The sequence below is a fragment of the Chrysochloris asiatica genome, unplaced genomic scaffold (assembly GCF_000296735.1).
Source record: "Chrysochloris asiatica unplaced genomic scaffold, ChrAsi1.0 scaffold00007, whole genome shotgun sequence".
In the NCBI taxonomy this organism is placed as follows: domain Eukaryota; kingdom Metazoa; phylum Chordata; class Mammalia; order Afrosoricida; family Chrysochloridae; genus Chrysochloris; species Chrysochloris asiatica.
The window spans coordinates 4,128,801-4,139,320 of record NW_006408525.1 but is presented as its reverse complement, the minus strand read 5'-3'; the positions used below and the strand labels follow the sequence as shown (position 1 = coordinate 4,139,320).

Genomic DNA, 10,520 nt, shown 5'->3' with positions numbered 1-10,520 from the left:
TTGTAAAGCAATAATAATGATGATGATAGCAAGTTTCAGGCATTATTCTATCTTGGTTTTGGGAGAAATTATTTAACCTATCAAAACCTAGGTTTCAGCATCTATAAAATGGGGCAAGGATCCCTGTTGTGAAGAGGATACGTTGACTGCATCCTCTAAGCCAGGAGAGCACACTTCCTCTCCGGACCTACAGAGGGCAACGTCGTCAGTTGCAGCCTCCCTTCCTTAGGGGCGGCGCTCTATCTCGACGGAGTCTTTCGCCTCCACGTGGGGACGCAGGATGGCGGCGGCGGCCGTGGCGGTGGCGGTAGGTGTGCGTGAATGGAGGCGGGGGATCCCCGCCACTGAAAGCTGGGTCTTTGGGGTTCCTGAAGCCAGAGAGGCGGAAGAAAGGCCTCCTCTTCTGGCGGCCTGTCTGACCCCCGCCCCGCGTGTCTGCGCAGGGCGATGCGGTGGCGCACGACGTGCAGCGGTTACTAGTGCAGTTCCAGGATGAGGGCGGGCAACTGCTGGGCGCCCCGTTCGACGTACCGGTGGACATCACCCCGGACAAGCTGCAGCTCGTGTGCAACGCGCTCCTGGCCCAGGTGAGCGGCGGCCGGGGGTCGGCGGCGGCGCATCTCCTTCTAGGCTCCGGGGGCAGGCAGCGTTGCCCCGGCCGTGTTCAGGCGGGGTATCTAAAGGCCGAGGGTCTGTGGTTCAAGATCCCCTACTACTACTCACGCCGTGAGCCCACAGAAGTGCCACCCACCTGGGAGGGCCCAGAACTTGTAGTCGGTGAAAGCGCTTTGCTCGTTCACCATAGCATCCACTTGCAGAGAGCGACAGAATTTCATTCTCATTGAGTGCAGTATCTCACTGGTTTTTCGCCATAGCCCCTGAGACACATTAATATCAACGTTTAACAATGTGGCCCCGAAGGATTAAATTATTTATTTGCACGATGCTACACTGTAAAGACTCTTGGTGTGGACCTCAAGGTTGGTTTGAACAGCAAAGTCAGCGGTTCAAACTCATCAGCTGCTCCTTGGTAGCACTATATAGGGGTCGCTATGGATCGGAACCGACTCGATGGCACTTAACAACACTGTAGGTAAGGACTCTTAGTGTGGTGCTATAAGATTAGCACTGAATTGTGAACCACAAGGTTGGGAGTTTAAACCCACCAACCAGCTGCTCCTCAGAGAACCCTACTTATGGTTGCTGTGAGTTGGAACTGACTTGGAGGCCCTTAAGAACACCAACACTGTAGGTAAGGCACATGGGTGCTACAAATGGTTTGTGCTTTCTCCCACAAAGAATTATAGTACACCTCCTGGAGTGGCGCTGTAGGTTCAGCACTGGACTGCAAACCACACAATCGGAAGTTCAAACCCACCAGCTGCTTCCTCCGAAACCTTTTGCAGGGTCAGTATGAGTTGGAACCAATTCAAGACATTTAACAACAACAAAAAAACTTGTGGAGTTCTAGTGTGGCTCTGTAGGATAAGCTCTGGTCTGCAAGTTTGGCAGTTCAAACTTACCAGTTGCTCCTCGGAGTACCTATACAGGGTTACTGTAAGTCGTTACCAACTGATGGAACTTCACAACACCTCACCTAAATGTTGTCAGTTTGAACCCACCCTGCAGCACGTGGGAAGAAAAGACTTGGTGATCTTCTTCCGAAAAGATTACAGCCAAGAAAACCTTTTGGAACAATTCTATACTGTAACACATGGGTCACCTTGTGTCCAGTCGACTTGATGGCAATGGGGCACATATAGTAGATGGTGGACCTGGAATTAGAACACAAATCTATCAGCCTTCTAACCCACTGTTTCTCAAAGTGCTGCGCTCAGATCATGCAGTGGGTGGGGAATGCTAGTTTAAAATGTGGCTCCTGGATCCCACCCTAGACCTGCTGAACCAGATTCTGAGGATAAAACAGAGTACATTTTTAACAAAATTTTTGGATGTTTCTTATACATTATGTAGCATAGTGTGGTCCTTTGAGAAACACTGCCTATCTCTGTATGCTATCCCTAGTGGAGTTCTGATGCCCTGTGAGATAAGCACAAGGTTCGTGCTTCAAACCCACCAGGTGCTCCTTAGAAACCCTATGTACAGGGTTGTTAAGAGTCAGAACTGACTTGATGGCATTTAACAACAACAATCCTTAACATTGGTTTTCTTTTTCTGGTGGCTCAGAGGGTTAATTGTTCAGCTGCAAGTGGAGAGTCACCAGCTGCTCTGGGAGAAAGATAAGACAGTCTGCTTGGCAAGTGGGTTTGCTTTTAGGTGTTTGGAACAAACAGAACCCTTTGGTCATCAGCAGTGGGACACTGGGCTAGTTGTTACTGTAGCCTCCTACTCCGAGCCATTTTGGTCCTATTCAGTTGTCAGTGGGAATAGTAATGTATACATCCCAAGGTGCTATATAATGTCATTCAGTCATTTTTGAAGGATTCAGAGGGTCTTGCTCAGTGATGGGGAGTTGCCCTTTGCCTTTGCCTTCTAGGAGGATCCTCTGCCACTGGCTTTCTACGTGCACGATGCCGAGATCGTCTCCTCTCTGGGGAAGACGCTGGAGTCACAGATGGTGGAGACGGAGAAGGTCCTGGACATCATCTATCAGCCTCAAGCTGTCTTCAGAGTCCGCGCCGTGACCCGCTGCACCAGTTCCTTGGAGGGTCACAGTGAGGCCGTCATTTCTGTGGCTTTCAGCCCCACGGGGAAGTAAGGACAGCAGTACTGGGGAGAGAGATGTGTGGGGTACCGTCTCTGGCAGCAGTAAGGAGGGTCCCTCAAGTTGTGGTATCAGTACCATAAGACAGAGCCATGGCTCAGGGTGCAAGTGAGTCACTTTCCCATAGACAATGAGGTTTGGTCCCCAAACGGCAAGGACACGTGCCTTGGAAAAGTTCTTGGACTTGGTGTTGGGAAATCCGGGCTAGAAGCTCAGCCCCACCCCTTTCTAGTGGTGGGACTTGGGCAAGTCACAACTTTTCTGAGCTAATTCTTCATATGTGAAACGGGGTTGTAAGTCCAGGTGTGGCACCGTAGAGATAAGCACTGGACCAGTGGTTCAAACCCACCAGCCACTCCTTGGAAAACCTATACAGGGTTGCTCTGAATGGGAACCAGCTTGACAGCACTTAACAACAACCCCATGGGTTCACAAGCTGCTGTAGCCTCAGGAAGGAAGAGGACAGAAAGGCCTGCTGGGTCTTTCCCAAATGGTGTCATTGTTAGATTTCTCCTTTCTTAGGGGAGACAGAAAAGTCTTGGATTCTGTCACTGAGGACATGCATGGGCGCTGGGGATGGCCTGGGTGCAGTGTTTAGGGGATGGGCCACTCTCTCCCACTGCAGCGGTCTCAAGCAGCCCCTTGTCCCTAGGTACCTGGCCAGTGGCTCCGGAGACACCACAGTGCGCTTCTGGGACCTCAGCACCGAGACGCCGCATTTCACATGTAAGGGTCAGTATGCAGTCAGCCATTTAGGGGGCCTTAACGCAGTGGTGGATGGCTAATGTGCTCAGCTTTTTAACATCTGGTCCATATTCCCCCTGTGGGACCCAGTTAGTGGTTGCTTATTCCTGCACATGGACAGCTCCTTGGAGCCTAGCCAGTGCTTACAAACTGCAGAGACTGGACCGAAGAGTCAACGTGGTGCTGGGATGTATGTAGGGTGTGTAGGATGTGTGTGGGAAATCCTGGGTTAAATCAAAACCACACAGTGTTTCTCACTTTAGTGTGCCTCAGAATCACCTCCAGAGCTTGTTAAACTACACAGTTCTGGGTCCACCCCAGAGTTGTTGTTTTATTAGGTCTGAGGTGGGGCTTGAGAATTTGCATTGCTAACCAGTTCCCCGTAATACACATGCTGCTGGTCTGGGGGCCACATGTGAAATAATCACTGCTATACCACATACTAAGGAGCTCTGGTAGCGTAATGGTTATGAGTTGAGCTGCCAACCTCAAGGTCAGCAGTTCAAAACTATCAGAGGTTCCACAGGAGAAAGATGAGGCTTTCTGCTCCCGTAAAGATTTACAGCCTTGGAAACTCTGTGCAGGGTCACTATGAGTCAGAACCGTCTCCACGGTATTCAACAACAATGCCACGTAATAGACTGGCTAGGTGCCCTTGTTTTCTTATCTGGAAAATGGGGGTGCTCATACTTGCTTTGCTGTGTACCCTAGAGCCACTGTGAAAATGACATAGGGTGATGTGTGCAGACTTTTATACTATGGATCACATGAGCAAAGTGGGTTCTCTGCAGCAGGTTGCATAGTTGGGAGCACTGGGGTTGTATTCTCCCTTTGCCTAGAAGCCTCTCTCACCCTATTTTTGGTTTTAAAGAACCAGAACTTACTTTTTCAGTTCTGGAGGCTTAAACTCTAAACAGGGTCTCTGCTTTGTCAGTGGCTCCTGGTATTCTTGGCTTGTAGCCAGTTGTCACAGAATGTCTGTCTTTCCATCCCTGTATGCACTTGCCTCTGTGTCTTTTGTCACTGAATCAGTGCCTGTCTGCCCTGCGCCATCTTCATGAACATTGCTCTGAGTCCCTTTTGCTTGTTTCCTTTATTCTATCATTTATTCTGCCAATCCACCTGGAGCACCTGCAGTGTGCCGGGCATTGCTAGCAGTAGGGATAAAGCTAGCAGGGTCCTGCCTTTCTCCATCTCTGCCTCTTAGGACACAGACACTGGGTCCTTAGCATATCCTGGTCTCCGGATGGCAAGAAGCTGGCTTCTGGCTGCAAGAATGGTCAGGTATATGGTGGTCAGGATATGGGTCCACTTGGCTGGGAGAATATTCAGAGTCAGGTTCCAGGGGGTTCAGGGAGTCTCGGTGGGTGACAGTAGGTGGGGGACTTGGTGCTCCCAGGGACTGGTTGAGGGGATCATTTGGTAAGCTTCTGCTCTTTAGATTCTCCTGTGGGACCCAAGCACAGGAAAGCAAGAGGGCAGGACCCTCGCCGGTCACAGCAAGTGGATCACTGGCCTGAGCTGGGAGCCCCTCCACGTGTAAGTGAGCTGTGGGGGCAGCGTGTGGGATGTGCTGACTGAGGGGCCAGGGTCTAAAGCTGTCTCCGTCCCTGCTCAGTACAGAGAAGTTCTGCATGGCAGAAATGGGCAGTTTGAGTGGCAGGTGACAGCTTGGCAGGCAGTGGGGACCGTCTTTACCCGCATTGTTGCTTTCGGGGAGGCTACTCGCCATGAGGCCTAAGAGACGCATGCAGTGCAGCCGGATCATGTTAGGACGCTCTCAGATTGTCGCTCGTCTTTTAATTGGGAAGGAGAGGAGCCATGCAAGGCAAGTCACATCTGTCTCCTTGCTAGGAACCCTGAGTGCCGCTACCTGGCCAGCAGCTCCAAGGATGGCAGTGTGCGGGTATGGGACACAACCGCAGGCCGTTGCGAGCGCATCCTCACCGGGCACACCCAGTCAGTCACCTGCCTCCGGTGGGGAGGAGACGGGCTGCTCTACTCTGCCTCCCAGGATCGCACCATCAAAGTCTGGCGAGCTCATGATGTACGAGCCAGGAGGGGGCCAGGGGTCAGGCTGGGAAATTGAGGGTCATGAGGCGCCGGCAAGCCCAGTGTTTCTGACACATTGTTGTGTGGTCAGGGCTACACACTGGAGAAGATTCCATTCAAGGCTCTGAAAATTCTTGCCGTATGGAAAAGCCTGTTTAGCTTTGTCAGACCTAACACGTCCTGAGTGCATTTGACTGAAGCTCTTTTCCTCTGACATACTTGACCTCCCTTCCTTGAAACATATTTTCGGAAACATTGATCAGGAGAGGGGCCCTTATTTTACCAAGGAGGAGACTTGAGTATAACATGATCTGATCAAGATCACGGTGAATGAATGGTGACACTGGACCTGATTCATCGTCCCCATTTCATATCTTCAAAACTAATTTTGGGGGTGTGGATCCCCCTAGGGTGGAAAGTGGTGAGGGGGATGCTCTGTCTGGGTGGCTGACCTGTGTCTCTTCTCCCCCACCCGCAGGGAGTGCTGTGCCGGACTCTGCAAGGCCACGGTCACTGGGTGAACACCATGGCACTCAGCACTGACTATGCTCTTCGCACAGGAGCCTTTGAGCCTGCAGAGGCCTCCGTCAATGCCCAAGACCTCCGAGGGTCCTGTGAGTGAGCGGAGGAGGGGAGAGGAAGCTGTTGGACCGCTTGTGTGGGGTTTTCTAATAAGCCTTGTTCCTTGTCTCCTCTCCTTCCCATGCCTGGCCACAGTGCAGGAGTTGAAGGAGAAGGCTCTGAGCCGGTACAACCACGTGCGGGTGAGTTGTTCTGACCAAGTGCCTCCCCAGTTCTGCACCTCTTCCTCCACTGGTCCTCAAAACGGGCTTGCTAGCCCCAGCTCAGAGTATAGTTTTTTCAGAAAGTTGTTTTTTATTATTTTAGTTTACAATCCTAAAATCTGAATGTACAAGGGGTCACTTTGTCTTACTTTGTTTTGTTTGCTTGCTTATGTATTGCATTCCCAGGGTGCCTCTCTTTCTCATTTAATTTGTTGATTCAGTAACACATTCATCTGGTGTAAAGTTCGAAAGATACGAAAGGTATTTAGTGAGAAGTCTTGCCATCTCTGTTCCACAGATAATCAATCAAGCAGCCAGCACTGTCAGTACTTATGTCTCCTGTTGGAGATTTTATATACACCTACCTATGTGTGTATATTATATAAGTACAAACACACATATATCTTGCTTTTTCATGTAACATCAGACTGCAAAGTCGTTTGAACCGCAAGGTTGGTGGTTCAAGCTCACCAGCTGCTCCTTGGAAGCCCTATACGGGTTGCCATAGATTGAAACCGACTTGACACACTTAGGAACAAATAAATCGTAAGACTCATTCCATGTCAATACATAAAGTTTTCTTTTCCTTTTGGGGGAAGTGACTGGCCTGATTAGTGAATAATTTCTAAGGATCAGCACAAAACTGATCTGGACTGGGGCGTAGGTTGAAGATGTCCAATCGTCCAACTTTTCCAAACTGCTATGCCATTCCATCATCTAACATCAACTCCTCCCCCTCACCTCAGTACTTTTCCTCCAGCCTTTGGGTTTGGTGATTCACTGCACTGTCTCACAGAACTCACCAGTAGTACTTAACACTTCAGTGGTTTATTAACAAGCGAAGTCACAAACAGGAACAACTCAGGATACAGTTCTGAATCAGGACTGCTGCTTTTCACCCTCTGCTGGTCAGCCTTGCTTGGGACTTGCTAGGGGTCAGCAAGCCTCACTTCAGCCATCCCCTGCTGCTATCTCTCTTGCTGCTGCTGAACCACGTTCTGTCAGTGTCTTCCGTGTTAGAGCTCCTCCCTCTCACTCTCCCTATTTCCTTTAAGTCTGGTGGGCTGGCAGAACTGACCAGTCCCCTCATTAGGGGTCTATACACTTTCTTTGCATGGTCCCACCCCTGCACCTTAGTTATGTTGGCAGCATACTGTCTGATCCTCTTCATGGACCACAAGCTCCTTATTTGCATCGTCCCACTCAGTCATTAAATGGGGGTCACAGAGACTACGGCCAGAAGTTGAAAGGCTGTATTAGGTAGTTGACTTCATCTTACCTGGGGGTTCTTTCTCCTAGTCCAGGACCCCCTGGTCCTGGGTTTGGGTAAGAAGTAGTATTTGCTCCTGGACCACATCTCTCACAGTATGCTCTCTGCCTCCCCAGGGCCAGGGCCCAGAGAGACTGGTGTCTGGCTCAGACGACTTCACCCTATTCCTGTGGTCCCCAGCAGAGGACAAGAAGCCCCTTACACGGATGACGGGACACCAGGCCCTCATCAACCAGGTGCTCTTCTCGCCTGACTCCCGCCTTGTCGCTAGTGCCTCCTTCGACAAGTCCATCAAGCTGTGGGACGGCAGGACCGGCAAGTGAGTGGATGAGGAGAGGGCTTAAGGAAAGAGCTGGGCTTGGGCAAGTGTTTGGATTTTCAGGGCCACTTTCCCTTCTGTAACATACAAATGAGGCCCTGCTGTTACGAGGATTAAGTGGGATGGTATATTTAGGGTCAACCCTAAATGGGCTCTGCAGCTGCCCACCTGTTTATGTCTGAGGAGAGGAATGATTTTACAAAAGGCTGGAGACACGGCAGCCCTGGAGCTGGTGGCGTACAGGTTTGTGCTCTCCTTGCCGTCTGACCCTCACTCCTCAGAGTATGGGCCACAATCAGTGGCATCTGCATCACCTGAAAGTTTGTTGAAATGCAGTATCGGGCCCCACCCCAGCCCTTCAGAATCACCTCCTGCTTTTCATCACCTGAAGGTCCCCAGGTGATGCGTCCACCTGTTCAGGTGGGAGGAGCACTGCTGCAATGAGGCTGCCTATGCTTGGGGTTGAGTAGATTGGAGCTAAGGCAAACATCTGGGCAAGTAAGCAAAAGGGGCAAGAGAGCCCTTATTGGGCCTGAAGGGGAGCTGAGCTGATTCTGAGTGCCCACTATGTATGTGTCAGGCATTGTGTCTTTTCACTCAGAAACCCTTTGAGCTGGGTAATTCAGTTTTTTAAGAAAAGGAAACCGTCGCTCGGAGAGTCCTCACGGCTTGTCCTAAGACACACAGCTAGTCTTCACTGGTATGAAAGCCCCAGATAGGCCTGGCTCTCTGTCATCCCATGCCACCTGCCACTGTGTACGGAAGTGTTGAGGACAGTCTGACAGGTTGGCTATCCAGATGACAGCATGGGATTCTAAGGTGTACATAGTAGAAGTGGCTCATTTGGAAGAATTTCACACAACAGTAATGACCAGTGTGCTTAAATTGATCTGGGGTGGGAGCCAGGCAGTGAGATTTCCCCAAAGTTCCCCCAGGTAATTCTCCCATACAGCCAAGGTTGAGAACCACTGCACTCGGTTTAGGAGACTCTGCAGTCCAGGTTTGAAGCCTCTTGGCCATCAGCCTCTCCCCTGGCTCAGGTACCTGGCTTCCTTGCGGGGCCACGTGGCAGCTGTGTATCAAATTGCATGGTCAGCTGACAGCCGGCTCCTGGTCAGCGGCAGCAGTGACAGCACGCTGAAGGTGTGGGACGTGAAGGCCCAGAAGCTGGCCATGGACCTGCCTGGCCATGCTGACGAGGTATGGCGGCCACCCTGGGGGCAGGAGAAGGGCTGGGCTGAAGCCTGCCCCCTAACCCTCTCCTCTTTGACTTAGGTCTATGCTGTCGACTGGAGTCCTGATGGCCAGAGAGTGGCGAGCGGAGGGAAAGACAAGTGCCTCCGGATGTGAGTGGGAGAGGTGGTAGCTGGCTGCTCAGCGTTCCTTCAGCCTTTCTCTTTAGATCTAGAATTCTGAGGGACCGTCGGGTGCCAGGTTCTCAGTGGGCAGGTGGGAGGCCTTCAGGGATCATGGGAGACTGCCAGCGCTCCGGCCATTCTGCAAGAAAGAGCCCAGGGCTCGGTCCAGAATGTGCCTATAATTTTGTTGAAGCCTGGACTTTAAAGTCTTCAGCTCTGAGTTCAAATCCTGGTTCTACCTTTCTCTGTACAGTCTTGATTAACCTGTTTCTTGGGAATTATCAAAGCTCAACAGACGGTTGGGAGGAACAAAGAAGGAAAGAGGGGAGGGACATGTAGGGACCTGAAGCCTTCTGTGCTTGTGAAGCATGGTCACTGTCACTGCTGGCTGTGGTGGGCTTCCCAGTGGAAGGCCTGGTCAGTCAGTGGGTGTACAGCCTGAATGTGAGTGACTGCAGCAGAGCTAGTGACTAGGACCCTGCTGAATGTGAGGGGAAGCCACAGGCTCTTCCCTTTAGTGGGCTCCTCGGATTAGACAGCAGCCTGTCTCCCTTTGCTGAAGTGGGATCCCCATCCTGACTCCCTCCTCTTCCCCCCAGATGGAGGCGATGAACTCCCCCTTCTCTCTGATCCCCACCTGGACTCAGCCTCTGCCAGCTGCCTGCCTGCCCCAGAGGGGACCCTGAGAAGGCGTGTGTCCTGCTTTCCTGGGACAGACCTCAATGGCGTGTCCCACAGCTCCTCTGTCTGGGCCACCCAGAGCTGGAAATGGAAGGTCACAGGTCACCACTGAGCTCAGCATCTAACCATCATTCTCTTGTGTTGGCAGAGTGGCCGGACCTCTGCTGCTCTCTGCCTCCTTTCCTGACCTCGTCAGGATCAGATCCCAGAGTCTTTTGGCCAGATAAATAACTTATATTTTGTGTGTTCAGTTTATAATTTTCTCTTAGGCTCTCAAAGCTCAACCAAGGTCTGTGCTGAATCACTTTGTTTAACCCCTCCCACCCCCACCTCTGTAATGGACCAAATGAAAACCACAGTGATCAGGAGTAGCTGCTCTGCTTGCCCTGTGCCTGTGAAGGGGAGGCCACCCAGTCCCAAGGCTAGGCAGGGCAGAGAAGAGCTGGCAGAAGCCCATCGGGATGATGGCCAAAGAGGATCAATTAAGGTGGTACTGTCCAATGGGGCAGCCGTTTGCTCTATGTGCCTGTTAACGCTAGCTAGAATGAATACAAATGTAGCTTCTCAGTCACTTTAGCTGAAGATG

The 10,520-nt window shown here is 51.3% G+C and overlaps 1 protein-coding gene across 1 annotated transcript; it reads left to right on the top strand.

The window, feature by feature from the left end:
- Positions 1-271: 271 nt before the first annotated feature.
- Positions 272-9,919, top strand: NLE1 (notchless homolog 1 (Drosophila)). The gene is made up of 14 exons (XM_006832325.1): positions 272-301; positions 444-587; positions 2,498-2,715; positions 3,378-3,457; positions 4,677-4,753; positions 4,911-4,918; positions 4,991-5,008; positions 5,324-5,516; positions 6,000-6,135; positions 6,239-6,285; positions 7,693-7,895; positions 8,936-9,095; positions 9,171-9,241; positions 9,853-9,919. Exons 1-14 carry the CDS (start codon positions 281-283, stop codon positions 9,863-9,865), a joined length of 1,389 nt encoding a protein of 462 aa, XP_006832388.1. The 5' UTR covers positions 272-280; the 3' UTR covers positions 9,866-9,919.
- Positions 9,920-10,520: the final 601 nt, after the last annotated feature.